A 22,407-nucleotide genomic window follows, 5' to 3' on the forward strand; every position below is an offset into this window, starting at 1 on the left:
TGCGGAGGGTGAGGAAGAGGAGGAATAGTGTGTGCCTCCAGAGAGGCAGCTGAAGGCCCGGGAGAGTGGGAGAAGAGAAGAAACAGGTACGTATCTGTTCCTCCTCCTCCAGGTCATCCTGGGTCTTTGGCTGTATCTGAGAGGCAGTTCAAGGCCTGGGAGGGTGCAGGGGGAGGAGAAGGAACAGGCGTACATCTGTTCCTCCTTTCCCTAGCCATTCTAGGACTTCAGCTGTCTCCAGAGAGGTTTTAAATATAATCTGGTACAGTAATTCTGCTTTTGCCAAATTCAGGTTCAAGGCATACAGGTGAAGAGAAAAAGGCCATTATATACATTACTGTATAAAGAGGCTATGATGGCTGCAAGCAACAAACAGAACTCTTGCTCAATCTACCTGTTACATTGCTCAGGGAGTCCTGAACTGAAAGAAAACATACTTTTGTCCTGTCCATTATTCAAAGGACACAGTGTCCCTTAGTTATGTGCATAGACACACTGTTTTTGTTTATGTACTTCATAAACTGGACTGGCTGCTATTAAAGGTGACTAGGAACCTGCAGCTAGTGCAAAATGCAGCAGTTAGACTGTTGGCCCCTAGAAACCAGATAATACCAGTTTGGAAAAAAAAAGTTCTTGCTGTCGTTAGGCTTCTGGTTTTAACTCAAGGTTCTGGAAATGAGGTTCTGGGACCTCAGTACTTGAAGTAGTGCCTCTCCATATAGACTCCTGTCAAAGTTTTCATGTCTGCTGGAGGAGCAAGCCAAATCATGGTGGGAGGTTGAATGGGAAGATCTTCTAAACTGTGACACCTCAAATATGGAATACCCCTGAGGATTGACTGATGCCAATATTTTTATCATTTTAGCACCGAATAAAAAACTCTGTGCAGGAGGGACAATTAGTTTTATGAAAATCTGTATGTGTGTATTGTTTAAAATAATTTAAAACTGTTTTCATTTGTTTTGAATTGTTTTCCTTAAGCTTGTTAAAGTGTTTAGCATGTTTTTAGCCTAGTAAAATCATTTTTACTGTTTACATTGTTTTATAGTGATCATGGTCTATTGTATGGGAACCTTAGATTTTTCACTATATGTAACACATATGAGACATGTTACTCTAAAAGCAGAAAATTATGAGACTCAAACTGACTTTTGTCTGATGTCCTTGGCAAATATAGGCTGGTGTCAAAGCCACTGTAGATGCGTTGCCCTCCCTCCATTAGCACATATTCCTTCAGCGGCCCATTCAGTAGGAAAGTGTGACTCCAGTCGAGGTAGATGGTAGATAAATTGCTGACAACTGTAAATGGAGCTTTGTATTGAGGTACTGGCAAAAGAGAATAGAAAAAAGAGTTAATCTATAAATGGGATTCTAGATTTTAGAGATTAAGCAGGTCACTATAAACAACAGAGCCCACCTTTTACTGACTCAGCTATAGAGAGAAAAGACACTACATGGGCACCTCTGTGGAGAATCACTTTTTCTCCTTGTGGGTTGCTGCATCCAGAAAATGGGATGCACACCAACGTGTAGCATTTATACTGAGCACTTTACATGTTCAATATGTTTCATATACATTTAGTAATCTTTGCAACACCACTTGCTAGCATCAGGAAGAATAGTTCTTTCTTTAGAATGCAACCTTCACTGAAATCACATGTTTCTTACTTTCTCCAACTTGCCTATAAAATGAGGCAGGAACAGGCTGCTGAAAGGGTGATTCAAATCTCCAGTTAAAGCAGGGATGGAGAATGACTGGGCCTCCAGCTGGGGACAGATGATGGGATGGCCATATGGTCTCAATGGTCTCACTGAGGTGAGGCCATATGGTGAGGCCATATGGTCTCACTCCCTCAGAGTGTAGTGGAGTCTCCTTCCTTAGAGGTCTTCAAACAGAGGCTGGATGGCCATCTGTCGGGGATGCTTTGATTGTGATTTCCGGCATGGCAGGGGGTTGGACTGGATGGCCCTTGTGGTCTCTTCCAACTCTATGATTCTATGATTCAATGGGAATTACAGTCCAACAATACCTGGAGAACTATACAGTCCTTGTCTCTAAGTTAGAAGTCAATGTGGCATAGTTGTTTGAACACTAGATTATGACCCTGGAGACCAGCCATGGAAACCCACTGGGTAACCTTAGGCAAGTCACATATGCTCAGGCTCAGAGGCAGGCACTGGTAAAACCCCTTCTGAATAATCTTGCCAAGAAAAGTCTGTGGTAGCTTGCCTTATAAGTCAGAAACAACTTGAAAGGCACACAAAACCAACAGCAATTTCCAGGTTCAAGCTGCCTGATTGAATTTGCCAAAGATGATGCATTGTCAAAGGCAAGGCATGATTGGTGAGTCCTCTTCCTTTCCCTTGAAGTCCTGTGTCTGTGGGTCCTCTTCACTGTTGCTCCCTGCTTATTATACTGAGGAGGAAGATTAGTTGCCACTACTCACATTCTGGAAAAAGGAGGAGGCTAGCCGGTGACCAGTGATGCTCAGTTATCCTTGCTACTATGAAGCATTTGGTGGAATGAACAAGGATTCATAGTGATACATCATCATCATCACAGCTACTGTTATTGGCAGTGATCTTCCAGGATACTGGGCTAAGTATTCCAGAAGATCTCTGCCTAAGGATGCTTATCCTGGGTAGCTTTAACCCCTGGGGAGAACATAAAAGGACTGCACCACAACATCCCTGAAGGATTATTATTATTATTTTTGCCACAAAACAAATTTGCTACAAAATTTTGCAATAAAAAAGGGTAGGGGACCATATGACTCAATTTAGGCCCTGGCACCAGGTGACACTAAATTCAGCTACACCACTGACCTGGAGGTGACTTTTTTTAAAAATGATTTCTTGGGAGGGTCCAGGGCCATAATGCTTCAGCAATGCATGAGGTCCATGGACTACTCTTTGCTCAATTCTGTCCTAGACATTGGCTTGCTAGCCATGCAAGCCACAGATAAGCCAATGCCATATGTTCTGGCAAATGAAGCCATATCAACATTACATCTTTCAGTTATGAACAATATAATTACCAAGCAGACCCAGAGATCCATTTTAATCTCCAGATTACACTTCCCCAAACATACCAAGATTTACAATGGCTTTTGACTAACCACGCTACTCATTAACTGAATATCTAAATTTTGGAGGGATTCAAAGTATTAACTTAAAGCTGGTACAGACAGGCCAAAATAAAGCTGCTTCAGGTCACTTTAGAGGTATGCTGTTTAAATGCTGCATGCATCCTAAGAGGCCAGAAGTTGTGCCAAAGCCACACTCCAGCCCTAGGAACAGGAGAGCAGCTTTGGCACAACTTCTGGCCTCTTAAGATTTGTGTGTCATTTAAACAGCATACCTCCAAAGAGATCTGAGGCAGCTTTATTTTGGCCTCTCTGTTCAGGCCCAATGTTACTAGATTTATACCCTGACCACTTCTCTGCCCCCTGCCTAAATAGGATTCAAGGTGGCTAATTATAAAGTGTTAATTATAAGGAAGGTGATTTAAGTGTCTGCTCACATTAATTATATTTACAAAATCAACGGTTTCTCTTCAGTGAAATTTTTATAAACATTTCAGGTACTTTTAAAAAAAAATATCAGGTACTTTGCTAAAGCAGCAAATATCAGGTACTTTTAAAATATTCAGTCTGGTATGAAGCAATTCAGTTCATTTCCCCCCATGACTCTTGTACAGCAGCACTTCTCAAAATTGTGGTGCCTCAACCGATGCTGGTTCATAAGTCATTGGCTTCTGGTCCACAAAGAGTTTCCAGGAAAGAAGGTAACAGTTGAAGCCAATGGGTACAAATATGGTACTAATTCCTGATGTGTATGTTTTTATCCATTTTTATATTTTACTTGTATTCCTTTTATTATAAATAAACAAATATTACATAATATGAGAGGAAAAAGAAACAAAGAACCACAGAGCTCACACAACTATGAGGCACTGATGGTGTTAACAAGCTTGAATAAATTAATATAATAATTAACTAACTAGACTATATAATCAGAAAGACCTGTAATGATGACTCCTAAGAGGCCAACCTTTCATAGCAAACCCATTGCTATAAAGCTGCAGAGAAATCTGCTAATCAGGTCACTAATTTTTAGTAACTTTAACACAAAATTAAGCTGTTCATGAGAAACAGGAATGTACTGAGATATGATGGCATAAATACTCAGACAGATAATTTCAAGCCTTCCCTCCTCCAATCACTTTTGGCCAAATAATGGTTTTCAGAGGAAAGATGTCCATATAGCAAATCTTTGTGGCTATTTTGTCTATAATTCTTGATTATCAATATCCATATCAGGGAGCTATTTAGCAATAGTCTCATGGGGTTATGGACTCTGATTTTCACCAGTCCCATTGCCTGTATGGCTATTTGAAGATTTGACAAAAAGTGGACCCACTGAAATAAATGAGACTTAAGCATATTAACAAGTAACAATGAATAACAATAAAAGTATAGCAACTACTTTTCTCAATGATTGTTCCCATGCCTGGTGCAGCTCAAATAAACACTACCACATGGTTCTCTTAATTTTTAACATAGTTTTTCTAGTTTCTAGCTTGTAACAAAGGCATGCCTCTTTAGGTAGGTTTGTGGTAGGTAAATTTTCCATAACTTGGCTTCTCAGAAAACCCAATGGGAACAAATTTTGATGAGATGGGATTTTAGTTGCTATATTGGGTTATAACTAGCCATCACCTGAAAAGCAAGGTAATTTGTTAGAGTATTCAGATGAGGTCAGTCCTTTACCTAGGCCGTAGTCAAAGTGGGAATGTTCTTAGCATTGATATACTGTATATGTATACTTGCTTATGTTATTGTTATTATTATTATGCTTTATTTATATAGCGCTGTAGATTTGCACAGTGCTGTACATACAAACAATAAAATAGATACGAGTAAACCTGCCTGTTTTGTCCCAAGAGCGATGCTATGGACTTTGGGTGTAGTAAGGCCTTTGGCTCTTAGGAACACAGCCTGAACAAAAGACTTGTCCACAAATTTCTTAAGTTTTCAAAAGCTTTACTGGTTATAAACATGAAAACATGAAACTGATCTCCTTTTTCTCAATAGTCCTTCTTAAATACCTTGCTCTTTCTTCTTGGTTTTATCTTTCTTCTTCTGTGGACTTATCTTTGTCAAAGGAAAATACTCTCTCCAGGTCTGATTTGGCTGAAATCTTACTACACAACTGAAACTAGCTAGAAAGAGACAGTATAAGACCCTGGGATTTCCCACAATCCTTATCTTTCTTAAAGCTGTAGAACTCTATTTCCCCTCCTAAACTGATATATAGAAAAGCCTATTATAATCTCAACTAAATATATGTCTCAAGAGCATCAAAGATGCTCTGGAGGCATGACACTGCCCATGGCGTACAATCTAAGAAATAGTAGCATAATACATATAAATAATACATAACAATACAGGAAAGGATTCAATAAAACAGGCAACAAATTAAAAATAGCAAATAGCAAATAATAGTCACACAATACCTGGGAACGCTTCTCTGAACAGGATGGTCTTCAATTCAGTTTTGAGTGGTTAAAGAAGTGATGAAATGTGTTTGTGGGAGAAGGAGGTTCCAAGAGTGAGGGGCAGCAAGAGAAAAGGGACGAATCCAGGACGAGGCAGAGAAAATCATGGGCTGAGACAGCACACCTTGACTACCAGAATGGAGGGCCCGAGCGGGAAGGTGAGTAGAAAGAAGGTTAGATAAATATGGAGAGGCCAGCCCATGGAGGCCTTTAAAAATCAACAACAGGAGCGTATACTGAATACGGAAAGGGAGGGGGAACCAGTGAAGGAACAACAACAAAGGAGAGATATGGTTGGAGCGGTGGGCAGATGTAATAATGCGTGTAGCTGAATGCTGGACAGAAATTAAAGGACAGAGGTGAGAAAGACGAAGCCCAGCCAGAATGATGTTACAGAAATCAAGTCGTGAGACCACTAGAGTATGGACCAGAATCTTGGCAGTATAGGCAGAGAGAAATAGTTGGATTTTGGCAAGACTGTATAAAAAGAATCTACGTGCCTTAGCTGTGGTCTGGATCTGGGGGATACACGACAGAGAAGAATCAAAAATAAATCCAAGACTATGGGCTTCCTGGACTGGTCACCAACAGAAACAGAAAAGGAGAAGAGTAGACTTAGGTGGAAAAACGAGAAGCTCCGTTTTAGACATATTAAGCTTGAAGCGTCAATGCCACATCCACTGAGAGACAGCTGTAAGACAAGATGAAGTTCAAGACTCAGAGAAAAGTCAGGGGTGGAAAGACACAGCTGAGTGTCATCGGTGTACAAATGAAAGGAAAAGCCAAAAGAACGAATGAGTTTTCCTAGGGACTGTGTGTAGAAAGAAAACAGAAGGGAACCCAGAACAGAGCCCTGGGGAACTCCAACAGATAAGGGAACAGAGGAGGATGACATCTGACCACCAGTGACCACTGCAAAAGATCTGTCTGACAAATAAGATCTAAATCAGTCAAGAACAGAGTCTGAGAACCCGAGGTCAGAAAGTATATCAACTAGAAGACAGTGATCAACAGTGTCAAAGGCTGCAGACAAATCAAGAAGAATGAGAACAGAGTAAAGGTCATTAGCCTTGGCCCGTAAAAGATCATCCAAGATTTCAGTGAGAGCCGTCTCTGTAGAATGCCATGGGTGGAAACTGGACTGAAAGGGATCTAGAGTGGAGTTGGCTTCAAGAAACTTGAGACACCGAGAATAAACTACCCATTCCAAAACCTTAGAAAGAAAAGGAAGAAGAGTAATCAGGCGATAGCTAGACAAAGAAGAGGGGTCAAGAGAAGGTTTTTTCAGAATAGGAGAAACTAAAGCATGTTTAAAGACTGAAGGAAAGGAACCCATAGAGAGAGAGAGAGATTAAAGATATAGAGAAGTGAGGACAGAAAAGTGGGAGCTATAGAAATTAGAAGATGAGTAGGAATTGGATCAAGAGAACAAGTTGCAGGTTTGGAAGAGTTTAGCAGCATAGAGAGTTCACCCAGAGAAACAGGAGGAAACTCAGAAATTTTTTTAGGCGAGGGTGATAGAAGATTAGGAGTAGAAGAAGAATCAGGAGGGACTATCTCAGAGCGAATAGTGATAATCTTTGAGGTGTAAACTCACCCTCTTTTGTTGTCATAAAGCTGATCCAGTCTGAAGATGTGCTGCCTACTGAATTATAGGATACCACTCTCAGCTTGTAGGTTGTATAAGGCTGTAGATCACTCACATTGGACTTCTGGTCATTTCCTGCATATTTCACTTCAACTGGGCCAGGCTTGCAAGTCCTTTCTGTTGGCTGTAAAGGAGGGGGGCAGGATGAATACATGTGGAGTTCATACCTGGGGGAACAAATGGAAGTACAAGTGAGAAATAAACAACTGATAGACACTGCCTTACTTTTTACACTAGGGACTCTATCATATGGGAGGCAAGCATAATAAAAATGTGATTAAAATGTGGTAATACCATGATCAGGGGAAAGATTATCACAGCCCCGCACATTTCTCCCGTTCATGTCCCGTTCGTAAACTGTAATGGACGTGTCTTTGGGTAATAACGGAAACTCCCATTATTACTCATAGATGTGTCTATTACAGTTTACGCACAGGACACGAATGGAAGAAGCATGCGGAGGTGTGATAATCTTCCCCCTGATTGTGCTATTACCACATTTTAATCATGTTTTCATGATGCTTGCCTCCTCCGTGTGATAGCGGCCTAGGTGTTTAGCTGCTGATCAAACTGAAGTACTTTTTCCCAACTTGTTTCAGAATTCTGTAAACCAATATTCTAATTAATAGTATTCTACATAATTAGTTACAATTAAATTCCATAACAGTATGAAAACAAAGCATCACTGACAGCTTTTGGGCCAATAACTCTGATAGTCTAGCAATGAACAAAAATATCTCCAGTGTCCTATTATGAAGAATCAGCAGGAAATTGGTGAACACTAATGCATTGTGAATCTAAAATATATTTTTACTTCCTTTGTTGTATCAGCAACAATTTTCTAGATGCTGAGTTGCTATATATGTGGGATTTTCCCATGACTATCAAATATGAATAGAACAGATAAGTAATTTGCTTGGTTGTGTTGAACACTGATATTCATTTCTGTTTCATTTAACAGAAATTATGTTTGGTGGCATCATACTGAGTAATTATTATTTCAAAATGCATTGCAGTGAGGTGCACTTATTAAGATATATGTCTTTTGATCCAACTAGGTGCTATATGCAACCAGCAAAAGGCTAATTCTTGATCTACATAGCAATAATGCATATGAGCAAATGGGTGCTATGCATATGATCCCTAGCCCAATGGAGATAATTGCATTAATCGAAATAATCTGATTAAAATCACAATCTCACCAAGCATTTATTGGAGTAGCAGAACAGCATTTAATGTACCCCTCAACAAAACAGGTCATCTCCGGAATCACTGAGATTCCACTTTCTTTTACAAAGTTATTGTGCACATTCTCTTCAAATAGTCTAGCATCTCTGAAAAGAAGATCCATTATATAAGACCATTTAACATCAAAGGACACTGTTTTGTTCAGACAGTCTTTAGAAAGATGGGAAGATCATATGCTAGATGAGTGGACTTCATTAAGGAGGTCACATGTATGAATCTGTAAAAACTAAGCAAAGTAATGGAACATAGGAAGTTTTGGAGATGTTTCATCCACAGGATCCTCATGAGTCAAGATCGACTCAAGGGTGGTTAAAAACAACAACAATAACAACAACATCTCTAAAAAAATGATCTGAGGAAGTAGACTAAAGTATATGAAAGCTCATGCAGCCAACTTCTTTCTTTCAGTTTGCTACAAGAATTCTTTAAAAATCCCTGTTCACATATGCCTTTTTTTTCCATAAAAAAAAAGCCTTGAGCTTCTTTCTGGTGATTAGTACAATGTGTGACTGTTTTGAAGGGGGTCAGGAAAAGGCAGCACATATATTTAAGTCAGTAATGTATTTTCATTAACATAGATTTTATAGTCAGCTTCAACTATACTCTTGCAGTTACCTCCTCACAATGCCATTGGGTTCTTGAGGTGCATCCCACTGAAAAGAAGCATTCCTTGAGGTCATACTGTGTATGTAGGGAGGAGGCTGATGTGAAGGTGGAGCTGGCTGTGTAGTGACCTGTGCCACTGGTCCTTTACTGCAGCAGTTGAAACAAGTGCAGGCCTCAACTCCAACAGAATAGGTAGTAAAAGGCTTGAGTCCATGGATTGTTTGCTGAGTAGAAGTTCCTTCAGATAGCTGATATGATAGGAGACCAATGCATGTTAGAAGGACAAAGGCATATTAATATAAGTAATTTGTGATAGAAGCATCATGGGATGGATGAGTCAAAGTGATGTTTATTTTTTATAACAAAGTATGCTCGATAAATATGAATATTAGACTTTGATACATAAGGCAGATAAGCTGCCTGTTGCCAAAGTCTAAATAATCCCTTATGGACAAACTATGGATGATGATGGCCCAGACTCTCTGTTCATCTTGGAAAAGCCAAGCCTCATTTTAAACTGCAAGGCTGGAAATTCCCTCATCCTCCCCTCCTGCTCACAATGAAATAGTTCCATTGATTGAGAGCAATCAGTGCTTGATGGTATTGTCTACCTCTATTGAATGCAGACCATGTCAAACTAGCTCAGAATGGGACAGTCCCCATAGTGAGGTATTGTGGATTTACAAGAGGTTAAATGGCTATACTGATTAGCGTTTTTGTCTTGTGTACGCAACCACATTGTTCAATCCTGGCCAGACCACTTAAGAATCATAATAAGGTTCACCTCTGCCCTTTTACAAGCTCATGTTGAGGTCATGTTTGCCCCACCCATACATGTTACCCTTCACTCTTAGGAGACTGTCCCTTTAGTTAGGAAGACCTTTAAAAAGACAGACACACAAGGGGAATTTCTTTTTTACTTGAATCCCCCTCTGAACTCCCCCTCTTTGGGGCCTGTTGCTCCAGTCTCCAACCATCAACTTCACATCAGAAAATGAGAAAATTAATGTGTGTGTTTTAGCCTGTAGTCCCTAAAACTTAGCCCGAGCCCTAATAGACTGGTTAAGCGAAGGGCTTTTAGCTTCCATGTTGTTGTGTTGCCCTTTGTTTACTTTGAGGAAAACTTGCACTGAGTATAGGCCCTGGTGGTGAACCTATGGCATGTGTGCCAGAGATGGCACATGAAGCCATTTTTGTGTCATGTGGAGGGCGGGAAAGCAGAGGAACAGGTGCATGCCTGTTCCTCCTCCTTCCCAGCTATCCTGGAGAAGTAGCTGAAGGCCTGGCACATAGGGGAAGAGGAGGAACACATACATGCCTGTTCCTCTTCTTCCCCCTTAACCCCCCCCCCCCGGGCTTTCGGCTGTCTTTGGAGAGGCAGCTGAAGGCCTGGGAGGGTGGAGGGGGTCCCGTCCCCAGAAGGTGGAAGTTCTGTCTCCCAGCCTCCCGCACTGAGTAACACTGGAAGGCCTTTAACAGAACTCAAAATGGCTGTGGGGCCACATGTAATCCACAGGCAACATTTTCCCCACCATTAAGGTGATTAAAGTTAAAAACTCCTTTTGCTTGGCCAATCAGAATGCCAGCCTTTATACATATTCCATTAACTGGGTCCTATAATAATTCACTTTCCATTTTCTTTGTTTCCGCTTTATACTCCCTCAGTCCATTTATCTTACATGGGAAAAAGGCTTGGGCATGTACATGGTGTATCACAGGAATGTAGTGGTTTAGCAGTTAAGATGCTGATTCTGATAACCACAAGGTGTGCAGATTGGCAGTTCAAGACCCAAGTGCCGTGTGATGGTGTGAGCTCCCATCACTAGTCCCCACTTCTGCCAACCTAGAAGTTTGAAAGCATATAAAAGTGCAAGTAGATAAACATGCACTGCTTTAATGGGAAGGTAAGAGCATTCCATGCTTAGTCATGTTGGTCACATGACCACAGAGACATCTTTGACAATTCTGGCTCCTCGGGTTAGCAACTATCGAAAATAATCACTGGGAGGCTTACCGTGTGTAAATCGCTATTAAATCATCAGAAATCATGCAAAAACCACGATCAGCATTCACACTGCCGCAAGCTTCTCCCATCAATAAATCATACTGGAGGTGTCGGTGCTCGCTTGTCTCATATGTAAAGCGTCCTTGGAGCTGCCATTTGGCAATAATGACATCTTCCGTTATTGCCAAATGGATACTTCAAGGATGCTTTACTGATGGGACGAGTAAGCGATGATGCCTCTACTACGATTTACTAACAGGAGAAACTTGTAGCAGAGTGAACATCATTTGTGGGTTTTGCACAATTTCTGACAATTTAATGGTGATTTACACATGGTAAGCCTCCTGTGTGATATTCTCCAGAGAGGAGCACCACTCCCTACAGTCAGACAGAATTAGACAATCATGTCAAAGGGAAATGCTATTTTAGGCTGCATCAATAGAAGTATAGTGTCTAGATCAAGAGAAGTAATAGTGCCACTGTATTCTGCTTTGGTCAGGCCCCACCTAGAATATTGTGTCCAGTTCTGGGCGCCACAATTCAGAAAGGACATTGAGAAACTGGAGCGTGTCCAAAGGAGGGCGACAAAAATGGTGAAGGGTCTGGAAACCATGCCCTATGAGGAACGACTTAGGGAGCTGGGGATGTTTAGCCTGGAGAAAAGAAGGTTAAGAGGTGATATGATAGCCCTGTTTAAATATTTGAAAGGATGTCATATTGAGGAGGGAGCAAGCTTGTTTTTTGCTGCTCCAGAGAACAGGACCCGGAACAATGGATGCAAGCTACAGGAAAAGAGATTCCACCTGAACATTAGGAGGAACTTCCTGACAGTAAGGGCTGTTCGACAGTGGAATGCACTCCCTCGGAGGGTGATAGAGTCTCCTTCCTTGGAGGTCTTTAAACAGAGGCTGGATGGCCATCTGTCAGGGATGCTTTGATTTGGATTTCCTGCATGGCAGGGGGTTGGACTGGATGGCCCTAGTGGTCTCTTCCAACTCTACGATTCTATGATTCTATGATTTATGGTATCTCATAAAGGCAGGATTTTCTTCTGGATCCCTACTAGTGTTGTATGTCTTGACACAATGAAGCATATAACTATCTATGTCTAGCACAGTGTTGAAAGTCAGCAAAGTAGTATGTTTAAGAGAGTGCCTCACTAAAATATTTCCCACCAATATGCATACCTCTTTCCTGTCCCTCCAATTCTTCCTCTTTCAGTGGAGAGAGATACAGCCTGTAATCCTACACCCTAACTTTATCAATTCAATCAGTGTATGTTATGTTTCTCTAGTTTATTTCCAATACAGCATCAGAAAATAAGCAACTCATGCATGCCTCATCACTGGGACAGGCAAGTTAACAGGTCTGGGAACCAATATCTACCCTCAGGACCTCTGCAAAGACTGCACAGACTGCCAAAAAATACCAGAATCGATCAAACAAGCAAGAAGTCAAGCAGGAAGTGGCTCTACGACCACATCTGGTTTTTGGGCTGCTCCTAGTTTTAAATGGATCCCTGTGGTCTAACTAAAGGGTGAATTGCTACTCCAGAAAACTTTCACGTGCAGCAATGTACTTCCTGTTGTACACCGCTTTGATCTAATTTCAAAAAGCGGTATATAAATAAACATTATTATTATTATTATTATTATTATTCTATGTCAGGAAAAAACAAAACAAAATCAAAAACAGTAGTTTGGGCATAGTATGAGAAGCCAATGGCCACAAAACCAGACTTGGCAATTTGCATATTGTACTTTACCCACCCCTGCCTACAAAGAACCCACAAATCTCCAGAAAACAAATCTGTAAAGAAGATCAAACCTAGAGTAGTTCTTTAATATCCTTTATCGTGTAAAGCAAACGTCTGGTTTAGGAAGGCACTGTCTTGTCCTGCTAAACAGAATGCTTCAAAAAAGGTGAATTTTTACAACTATTTCCATCCATGTATTCTGAGTATGAAATACAATTACATCTCACATCTAAAATATGGGTTTTTACACAATACATATAATCTTGAACCATATTCTCAGATGTCCTTTATGTGGAGTCTTTTCTATGCCCAACTATTTTTATGTGTCTCAGCAGATGAGGGTAAAAGCTGGCTTACCTCCGGGGTTTCCCAATTAGCAAAGAGTACCCACTGATGGCACCGCTGGGTCCCACAATGGACAAAACACAGATAGGCAGTCTGCACCACCATGTTTGTATGAAAAGATGGACTCACCAAAACAGGGCATTCATAGCTACAAACTGCACTGTGCCATTAATTCCCCTGCTTCCACCCCAAACACATGTGCACATGTACATGGACACACTGCCAGCAACCACCAGTCACCTCCCTTGTCCTGCCCACCAGCCACTCCATTCAACGGCCTGTGCAACCAGCTGTGAGACTGTGACTCGATCGCACAAGTGATTGACAGCCCAAATGGCACATTGGTGCACCCTGTGACACACTGGCACAGGACAATCATGGAGGCCCACTGCACATGGCCCCTTTCCTCCCTTCCTGCATGGCCCCTGTTGGACTGGCCAGTTTCTTAATGTTATTATTAAATCTATTGTGTTGTTGGTGACATCCCGTGTTAGTTGTCATTTTGCTTCATGGGTCAGTGGTGCAACTAACCACTTGTGCACATGTGCAATTGATTCACGGGTGGGCACAAAAATAGCAGCTATGGTGCTGGTGACTCACCAGACCCTTTCCCCACCTCTGCATCAGTATGCAGCCACAAACTGCTGCAGTAGTTTGCACTTTCAGACTTGAATTGGAGCAAATTGGGGTTATTTTGCTCTGGTATTTACTCCAGAGCACAGCTTCATCCTGGATTTTCCATGTTGGCCATGTGCATTGTTTAAACAGGTGGTTTCAAAACTGGGTGAAACCAAGATTCATTGCTCATGCAGACAGCTCTCCCCAATTAATATGATGTTCTGTAGTGTCACTAATTTTTGTTGTTGTGTGCCTTCAAGTTGTTTCTGACTTGTGGCAACCCTAAGGTGAATCCACCACGAGGTTTTCTGGGTTTGAGAGTGTGTGACTTGCTCAAAGTCAGTGGGTTTCCATGGCCAAGCAGAGTTAGAGTCTAGTGTTCAAACCACTACACCAAAGTGGCTCTCTAATTAATAATTACTGTAATCATTCAGCAATAATGTTAAGCAATCCTTATTTGTGTTTTTTTTAAATAAAAAAACCTTCAAAATTGAATATACCTCAAACTAGGGAGAAATTATTTGATGAATACTCACCACCATATCTCTTCCTTTGGTATTGTTTGAGAATAACCTGTAGAGACTGACTATTCCATTTGGTTTAAGAGGAGGGCTGATTTTCACCACCGCTGAAGTAGAAGCCACTGTGTCAAAAAACGGGCGCATGAAGTCCTTGAGGAGGTGCTGGGCCTGTCTTACACTGGGTCCACTTGCTACCAGCCCGTCCTGCAGAGTTTACTGACCAAACCTTAAAAATAGAAATAACAACCTTCAAACTAGGACATTCAGAACAACCTGAAAACAGGCTCTGGAGAAGAGGGCCACACTCATAGGCTGGAATAAAATTCCACTTCTGATTTAAATGCAATATAAAACATGCTTGGCCACCTTAATAGTGTCACATCAATATAAAATCTCAACTTGTGTTACAGTACTATTGTCTTGGCACTAGCTAAGGTAATCCATCAGCCAGGGTCAAAGTTTTGCCATGGTCCAAGTCATTACACAGCACTGAAACTGCTGCCTTTTTGGCACATCTGAGTTTATGTTTAATGTTAGATTTCATAGCAAGGAAAGGTGGTAATTCCACAAAAATACAGTAACATTCCAGGTATCTTGTTATTTGTTGTATTAGGTGAGCCACAACACTCATCTTCATCTTTTACCCCTGAATAAGATTCACAGGTCAGGACTATTCCAGGCCCTGAGATTTCAGGAGCAAAACCTGAGACCACAGGATGACTCCTTGTCATATTACAGGAAGCAGGCCTAGCTGATGATACAAGTCTGATATAAAAGGAGTAGTTCCTGGTAATGTCATTAATCATGATACTTTAAGCATCAAACCCAATTGCACTAAATTTAACAAACAAGGAAAAATATAGACAGAAGGAGAACAGGTTCTAGTCCCTGAGATCTGTGAATCTTACTCCTGCACCCCTCTAGAGCAGACAATAACAGTGAAGATTTGTCAGATAATCCTAGAGATTATTTCCATTTGAAATTCTATGTCAAGGACAACCATTTCTTGGCCTTCTGACTAAAACTCAAATGTACTTATCTTTTTTTTTTTTTAAAGGAAAACCAACAATGCAGGTTTGATGTATAGAAAGAGTGTTATAGTTTGCTAAATCAAGAGGACCAGAATATTACTAATACGTTGCTTTCCCATTTTCATTCAAAAAATTCCAATACATTTGCAGAGGGCACAATTTTTTAAAAAACAGTATTAAAGCAATTGATCCCACAGTAATATCCTCTTTAAAAGAATACGCAAGTCAGCATGTCTTCTCTTACTCGTTCTGCTTTTGCCAAAAGTTTCATTTTGTTACATCGATCAACACACACAGGAAGTGGGATTCATAGAATCATAGAGTTGGAAGAGACCGCAAGGGCCATCCAGTCCATCCCCTTGCCATGCAGGAAATCCAGATCAAAGCATCCCCGAAAGATAGCCATCCAGCCTTCGTTTGAAGACCTCCAAGGAGGGAGACTCCACTACACTACTAGGAAGTGTGTTCCACTGTCGAACAGCCCTTACTATCAGGAAGTTCCTCCTAATGTTGAGGTGGAATCTCGTTTCCTGCAGCTTGCATCCATTGCTCCAGGTCCTAGTCTCTGGAGCAGCAGAAAACAAGCTTGCTCCCTCCTCAATATGACATCCCTTCAAATATTTAAACAGGGCTATCATATCACCTCTTAACCTTCTCTTTTCCAGGCTAAACATCCCCAGCTCCCTGAGTCATTCCTCATAGGGCAAGGTTTCCAGACCCTTCACCATTTTAGTCGCCCTCCTTTGGACACGCTCCAGTTTCTTAATGTCCTTTTTGAATTGTGGCGCCCAGAACTGGACACAATATTCCAGGTGGGGCCTGACCAGAGCAGAATAGAGTGGCACTATTACTTCCCTTGATCTAGACACTATACTTCTATTGATGCAGCCTAAAATCGCATTGGCCTTGTTAGCTGCCGCATCTCACTGTTGACTCATGTTCAACTTGTGGTCTACTTGGACTCCTAGATCCCTTTCACATGTTGTCTCCTTAAGCCAGGTGTCTCCCATCCTATATCTGTGCATTTCATTTTTTCGCCCTAAGTGCAGTACCTTACATTTCTCCCTGCTGAAGTTCATTCTGTTAGCTGTGGCCCAGCTTTCTAGTCTATTCAGGTCATTTTGAATTTTGATCCTGTCCTCTGGAGTATTAGCTATTCCTCCTAATTTGGTGTCATCTGCAAATTTGATAAGTATTCCCCCAATTTTTTCCTCCAAGTCATTGATAAAGATGTTGAACAGTACTGGGCCCAGGACAGAGCCCTGTGGGACTCCACTGGTCACTTCTTTCCAGGATGAAAAGGTGCCATTGTTGAACACCCTTTGGGTTCGTTCGGTCAACCAGTTACAAATCCATTTAACAGTTGCCTTGTCTAGCCCACATTTTACAAGCTTGTTTGCAAGAATGTCATGGGGAACTTTGTCAAAGGCCTTACTGAAATCAAGATATACTATATCCACAGCATTCCCTTCATCTACCAAGCTGGTAATTTTATCAAAGAAAGAGATTAGATTTGTCTGGCATGACTTGTTTCTCTGAAACCCATGTTGACTTTTTGTGATTATGGCATTGCCTTCTAGATGTTCACAGATTCTCTGTTTAATGATCTGCTCTAGAATCTTTCCTGGTATAGATGTCAGACTAACTGGCTGATAATTGTTTGGATCCTCTTTCTTCCCCTTTTTGAAGATGGGGACAACGTTTGCCCTCCTCCAGTCTGCTGGGACTTCTCCTGTTCTCCAAGAGTTTTCAAAGATTATTGCCAATGGCTCCGATATTATATTTGCCAGTTCTTTTAATACCCTTGGATGTAGCTCATCTGGTCCTGGAGACTTAAATTCATTTAGATTAACAAGGTATTCCTCTACTATCTCTTTACTTATTTTGTTCTGAAATTCCCCTATTCTGTCCTCTGCTCCATTATCCTCAGGTTGAGCACCCTTTGCCTTTTCTGAGAAGACTGAGGCAAAGAAAGTGTTGAGTAATTCTGCCTTTTCTCTGTCTTCTGTTAGCATTTTGCCATCTTCTCCACGCAGTGGTCCTACCGTTTCCTTCTTCTTCCTTTTGCTGCGGACATATCCAAAAAAAGCCCTTTTTGTTGTTCTTAACCTCTCTAGCAAGCCTGAGCTCATTCTGTGCTTTAGCTTTTCTGACTTTATCTCTACACTTGCTAGCTATTTGTTTGAATTCCGCTTTGGTAATTTCCCCATTTTTTCCATTTCTTATACATGTTCCGTTTAAAATTTAGCTGAGCTGAAAGTTCCTTTGTCATCCATCCTGGGTTCTTGTGACACCTCCCATTTTTCTTTCTCACTGGAACTGTTTTAATTTGTGCCTTCAGTATCTCCCTTTTGAGAAATTCCCATCCATCTTGAACTCCCTTCTCTTTTAGTATTCCTGACCATGGGATCTCCCCCAGTATTTCTCTAAGTTTACTGAAATCCGCTCTCCTGAAGTCTAGAATGTGTGTCTGACTATGCCTGGCTTCTCCTTTCCATTGTATTACCAACTCCAGGAAAACATGGTCACTTCCACCTAAGGATCCCACCACTTGCACTTCATTAACCAAGTCATCCTTGTTGGTTAGGATCAGATCTAAAATAGCTGATCCCCTTGTTGCCTCTTCCACTTTTTGGACCATGAAATTGTCTCCAAGGCAAGTGAGGAATTTACTAGACCTTGAGGATCTGGCTGAGTTTGACTTCCAACAAATATCAGGGTAGTTGAAGTCACCCATCACTATTACATCTCTCCTTTCTGAGTGTGTGGTCATCTGTTCTAGAAAGGCACCATCCAATTCCTCCGTCTGACTTGGGGGTCTGTAGTAGACTCCCACCATAACATCCTTGTTGTTTCCCTGCCCTTTAATTTTTATCCAGATGCTCTCCACCTGGCTTCCAGGATTGATGTCCTGGATCTCTTCACTGGTGTAAATGTCCCTGACATATAGGGCTATTCCTCCTCCTTTCCTGTTTGTCCTGTTTCTCTTGAAAAGGTTATACCCCCCCCCCTATTTTCACATTCCAATCATGAGACTCATCCCACCAGGTTTCAGTGATGCCTATTATATCATATTTGCTTTGTTGTACTAGGAGTTGAAGTTCATTGTGCTTATTTCCCATGCTCTGTGCATTAGTGTAGAGGCATCTAAGACCATGTGTTCCCTTTACTTGCTGTCTGTGCAAGTTCTTTTGCCTCCCACTGTTGGGTCCTTGCACTGTTTGTCTTGTTCCCTCTCTGTCAGTTTGACTATCTTCTCCAGCCTTTTTGCCTTCCAGAATACTGTCTCCCTCCCCCACATAACTCAGTTTAAAGCCCTCCTGATCAAATTCTTGAGGCTATTGGCAAAAATGTTTTTGCCAACTGGCGTGAGATGCAACCCATCCCTTGCCAGAAGTCCCTCCTCATGGAACTGCAGCCCATGGTCCAAGAATCCAAATCGTTCTTGGCGGCACCATCTATGGAGCCAGTTATTTACATCCGCTATTTTCTTCTCCCTTCCTGGACCATGCCCTTCAACTGGGAGAAGAGAGGAGATGACAACCTGTGCATCCACCTCTTTCAACTTCCTACCCAAAGCCTCATAATCCCTTATGATATTCTGAAGGCTATGCCTTGCAGTATTATTGGTTCCCACATGAACCAAAAGAAAGGGGTAATGGTCAGTAGGCTTGACCAGTCTTGTCAGCCTCTCTGTCACATCACATATCTTTGCCCCAGGGAGACAGCACACCTCCCAAGACATCTTGTCAGGCCCACAAACCACTGGTTCAGTGCCTCTCAGCAAAGAGTCCCCGATGACCACCACACGCCTCCTCCGAGGCTTAGCAGCGGCCGTTCCCTTTGGTGGAGCTCTCTGGGTCCCCTGCTCTGTCCCTGAGGTCTGTCCCTGCAGTTGTTCCTCATCATCCTTGATAGTAGAGAGAGATTGAAATCGATTCTGTAGCTGTAAGTTTAGGACTCCAAGATATACTCCCTGGCATTGCACCTGATTAAATACAGCTCCTTTTTATGAGCTATGCCTACTGATTTTGTTTTTGTCAGCTTCCCAAAACTATGGTGATCTGCACAGTATATGAAACTCAGCACTTATTAAATATGGCTACCTACAAATCTGCATGAAAATTAAATTTCACTTTCATCAAGGGGAGAATAAACATATGGAAGGATGTATAATCTTATTTATCAAATACCATTTGTATAATTAAACACGAATAGCATAAAAGGTTGACTTAGGTCATCATTTGCATGAGTAAGTAATTTGTATAATGTCAGGTACAATAGATGGAGTAGATGGATGTGCGAGTGTATAGGGTTAAATTAGGCTCAATAATAGTGAAACACACAGTGATCAATCAGAATGATAGATCTAAATGGCAATACAAGGGGACTGTCTGTGTGATTTTTAGTATTAAGTATTCCTTACTAAGCTTTCATGTTGAGCAGTTCTGACTGCAGTAAAACATGTCTGTATGTGATCTCTTGTACACTTTGGGGAGCATAGTCTGGATTGATTTTTTAAAATGGACAACAGTAACACCCTGCTAGACTTTCAAATGTATAGCCAGAAATTCCTGATTACTTTGCAAATGGACAGAAGATTTCAAGAGAGCACCTGTCTAAGCACACTGGATTATAGGATCACAACCATATCATTAGATAAAAGACAGGGGGTCCCATCTGAATAATTTCACTACAGCGATCTCTGCACAATATTCTTAACTATGACTCATGAGTTCATAAGACTACTCCAGAAGATGACATTGAAATATTTGCCATAAACAAAGATGTAACTATTTAACCAATGTAATTCATATTCAGTGATCATTCTCACTTCTGAATCCAGTACTGGAACTGAAATAACATTTATTGGCATTATTGCCATTTCATGTACACAAAGTGCTTAGCACTGAAGGAGAAGAAATAAAAATGGTAGATTTTATACATTAGGTATGTTTGCATGAATAAAATCAACACTAGCCACTTATTATTCACCCAACACATAACAAATAGAGTTTATGAAGAATATAATGCATAGTTTACAAAAGTTTGCAGAAAGTATTGTTATTACTGGAGGAGAGACAAATACGATTTTAGATAACAAAACAGATAGTACTTCTTGGGGAATAAAATCACAAAACTAATCTTCTGCCCTAAGGAAAATAATACATAATACTAGATTAGAAGATTAATGGAACTGTGTAAACCCAAACGAATGGGATTATAGAAGTTACTCTGGGTGACGTAAGACTTTCACATTTAGATAATTTTTGTTTCAAGTAGTTCAGTTGCCAGTATAAGGATACAGGTACATGATTCAATCACCTGTTCATACCATTTCCCCATAATGTTGGATTGGGTGATAGAAAGGGAAAATGCTAGTACTAGAATTTAGAGATTTAACTCAATTTTTACTCCAAAAATAAATTAAGGAAAATGTTAGTTTTGCATATCTTATCACATTATACAATATTTTTGCTATTACATTTCACTGATTCTGCCATTAATTACAGTTGGCCCGTCCCTTCCGTGGGCTTACCTTCCACGGACTTGAGCTCATGCCAGAAGGCAAGCCCCAATAGAAACAATGGGGCACGCACCCCCCCAGCACACCATGGGAGTGTGTCCCATTATACTCAATGGGATTTGAGCATACACTCAATTTTCCTTATGGGGGGAGGCGAATGGCTCCCCCATGTAAGGGGTGGGCCGACTGTATAACTAAGGCTGGATCCAATTTTTTAGCTGCAGGATTTGGTAATAAGGTTGTTGTACACCACTGAACAACCAAATCAGCTTGCTGATCTAACTACTTCAGTACTATTGACAATGACTGGCAGTGCCTCTCCATGGTACAATGCAAACTTACTTCCCAACACTACCAAGATATTTAGGGACAAAACCTAAGACCTTCTATGTGCAAATCTTGTTCTGTGACTGAACTATGTATCTTTCTTTGATACAGTACTAGATTATCCCTTACCAATAGGTAGCCAATGGATAGTACATTATCAGTTTATCCAGTATTTGTCCAACTATCCCAATAAATATTATCTGCTGATGACCCTTATAGTCTCAGACAAAGATCATTTTCAGACTTCCTAATTAATCGTACATTTTAGGGACTGAATTCCACATGCAAAGCACTGAACTATGAGCTCTTTCTCTGAAATGGTATGTTGGGCCCTACATAGTGCACTGGTGTTCATGTACCTTCATATGTATTCTTGTCAAGAAACATTCACTAACAATTCAGAGATTTAGCACTGAAGGCTTAAGGGATAGTTAGAATGAAAATAACGAGTACTAACTTAATAGAGATGTTGTTTGTCCTCAAGATGCCATAAAATTCCTTGTTGTTTTTGCTGCAACAGACCAACACAGCCAATAACCTGGAAAATAGTGCACAGTTGTGCACAGCAACATTAATGTAAAAAGGGATCTCCCAAATCCCCACACAGGGTGAGAGTAATTTATCAGGGATAAATGTGCACAAGACTACCACAAGAAAGAAGACGTGTTGGCAGTGATTAAGACTATTTCAGCAGACCATTGAAGTATGCCCGTGCAAAAAGATTGGGCTTTTCAGAACTGTACTATACTGTCTTTGTTTTATTTGTTATTTTAAATAGCTATGTTTTAGTTGTTTTTTAAATTGGAACCAATTAACTGATTTCCATCTGTGAGCCACTTTGGGTCCCACTTGGGGGGGGAGGCAAAATATAAATAACTGGCTTTAATTTATGGTGGAAAGGCAAGGTAAAATAACAATAACAATAATAATAATAATGTCTGTTGATTAACTGTTGTCTGTGGATATCCTCAAGATATCCTCAATGCACACTGTTTCTGTATAATTTTCCACTGCAAAAATCTTGGTGTGGTTTCTCCCTTGTTTGGAGTCATGTGCAGGTGAAGTGACTATGGAATTATGTCAAATGAAGCCTTGGCTAATCCAATTGGCCATGTGCAAATGTGGAAGGAATAAATTTTTTGTCTACTCTCCTTAAGTAAAGACCAGTAAGAATTTCAGTTCAGTTAATTTTAAAAAAAATATCAACATCTACAA

General features: G+C 40.8%; 1 protein-coding gene across 1 annotated transcript in view; it reads right to left on the reverse strand.

Moving 5' to 3' along the window:
- The window catches only part of USH2A (usherin), a 665,459-nt gene that overhangs the window by 16,002 nt on the left and 627,050 nt on the right, over positions 1–22,407 (reverse strand). Inside the window, 5 exon segments of the mRNA XM_042475774.1 lie at positions 1,150–1,326; positions 7,158–7,375; positions 9,072–9,310; positions 14,323–14,439; positions 14,441–14,533. Of these exon segments, the coding sequence (XP_042331708.1) occupies positions 1,150–1,326; positions 7,158–7,375; positions 9,072–9,310; positions 14,323–14,439; positions 14,441–14,533 (844 nt within the window).

Source organism: Sceloporus undulatus, chromosome 1 (assembly GCF_019175285.1).
Source record: "Sceloporus undulatus isolate JIND9_A2432 ecotype Alabama chromosome 1, SceUnd_v1.1, whole genome shotgun sequence".
Taxonomy (NCBI): domain Eukaryota; kingdom Metazoa; phylum Chordata; class Lepidosauria; order Squamata; family Phrynosomatidae; genus Sceloporus; species Sceloporus undulatus.